Raw genomic sequence first — 1,466 nt, forward strand, 5'->3', positions numbered from 1 at the left:
GGGGGGAGGAGGGGGGTTTGCAACCAGGCAGTGCTCCCTCATGTCCCCCCTCTCCCTCAGGACTTACCTCTTGAGGCCCCCCACGGTGTCCTCAGGCCGGACCACGGCCACCTCCTCTGTGTCGTTAAGGAATTTGAGCCGGATCTTGATGAGGCCAGAGCACAGGTCACTCTCCCCCGGGGTGGGCGGCCCCCCCTGGCTGCCCAGGGCGCTGGGCTCAGCAGCTGAGGTCCGTTTGGGCAAGCTCCGGATGTCCAGCAGTCGCTCCAGGCTGGGGTCGGGGGGGCTGCCGCTGTCCCCCTGCTCCACCGCTGGCCCCGCCGCCGCTGCCCCCCCTTCCTCTTCTGTTTTCTCCTCTACGTTTTCGGGGACCCTGGGGGGCTCCGGGGCTTCGGCCACCCCCACCGTCCCCACATAATGTTCCACGTGGCCGAGCCGGATGACGGCCGCATCCCCGGCCGCGACAATCGTTCCCAAAAGCTGGTTGCTGCTGTCAGCGACGTAGGTAGACAGCCACGCCAGGACCAGAGCCAGGACCAGCACCACGACACCGGCCACCACCGTCACCTCGTCCCCCACCCCTCGGATGAAGGTGGCAGCGGGGGGCTCCATCTCTGGAGTGGGCTGGAGGAGCCGGGATTCCCCCCCTCAGTTTTCTTTCTGCCTTAACTCCCCCACGAAGGCCCCGTGCCAGGTGCAAACCGGCCGTGCGGCAGCAGCGGGGACCCCCAGGGCTGCTTTGTGATCACGTTCAGCCTTAAAATAAATCCTGCCGCTGCTCCCGCTGCACAAATTGCTGGAGGGAAGGGAGATTTCTTTACTGCAAACGCTTCTTTTTTGTTACCGAGATACCAAAGCAGCAAAAGCTGGGGCCAGGGTGATGCTGGTGGGGAGCCGTGGGGAGCTCTGAGTGGGCAGGGAAGGTGGCAGCACCTCAGTGATTGTGGGATTTCTTTTAGGAAGCAGAACTTACGGCTCAGGAGTAATTACCTCGTCCCTGCGGGGAGGAGGATGATGCTATCGCTTCCTACGTGCCAATTAGGAGCACAGCTCCTGTAATTACAACCCGAGCTGGAATCGGCCAGGGCAGAAAGGAGCTGGGTGCTCAGAGGGGCCGCATTCACCTTACCGGGGTCAGCGGATGCTCCCGGTGGGCTCCCGAAGCCCCTCGGTGCCCAGCCAGGGTCACGCCATCCCCGAGCACCGGCTCCGTTCCCGGAAGGGAGCAGAGTGACGGCCGGCAGCGGGGCGAGGAGCCCGGTTAACGTCGGTCAAAGCCTTCCCGGTTCTTTCTGCAGCGGCCCCTTGCCTGGCCGACACCGGCCCCGGTGGGGAAGGGGCGCAGCCCGGCGGGGGCGGGACAGGGCCCAGCTGGGGAGAGTTAAACCCCCTGGGAGGGGACGGGGGGGGCGCCCAGGGGCCGGGCCAAGCAGGGGCAGGACGGCGTGGGTCGGTGTGAAACGGTC

At 65.6% G+C, this 1,466-nt stretch overlaps 2 protein-coding genes across 5 annotated transcripts in view; both read right to left on the reverse strand.

The window, feature by feature from the left end:
- TMUB2 (transmembrane and ubiquitin-like domain containing 2) overlaps nt 1-1,460 on the reverse strand; it is a 2,458-nt gene extending 998 nt beyond the window's left edge. Inside the window, exons 1-3 of one of the 4 annotated variants that reach the window (XM_010561426.1) lie at nt 1,130-1,460; nt 991-1,027; nt 68-796 (exon numbers count right to left, since the gene is read on the reverse strand). In XM_010561426.1, the coding sequence (XP_010559728.1) occupies nt 68-612 (545 nt within the window). In that variant the 5' untranslated portion in view covers nt 613-796; nt 991-1,027; nt 1,130-1,460. Of the gene's footprint in view, nt 1-67 lie in introns of all 4 variants that reach the window. The other 3 variants (XM_010561425.1, XM_010561424.1, XM_010561423.1) reach the window with 3 other exon arrangements.
- The window catches only part of ASB16 (ankyrin repeat and SOCS box containing 16), a 3,724-nt gene continuing 3,443 nt past the window's right edge, over nt 1,186-1,466 (reverse strand). Inside the window, exon 6 of the mRNA XM_010561454.1 lies at nt 1,186-1,371. Coding sequence (XP_010559756.1) covers nt 1,186-1,371 — 186 coding nt within the window. The remainder of the gene's footprint in view (nt 1,372-1,466) is intronic.

This window comes from Haliaeetus leucocephalus, unplaced genomic scaffold (assembly GCF_000737465.1).
Source record: "Haliaeetus leucocephalus isolate CR32 unplaced genomic scaffold, Haliaeetus_leucocephalus-4.0 Scaffold144, whole genome shotgun sequence".
In the NCBI taxonomy this organism is placed as follows: domain Eukaryota; kingdom Metazoa; phylum Chordata; class Aves; order Accipitriformes; family Accipitridae; genus Haliaeetus; species Haliaeetus leucocephalus.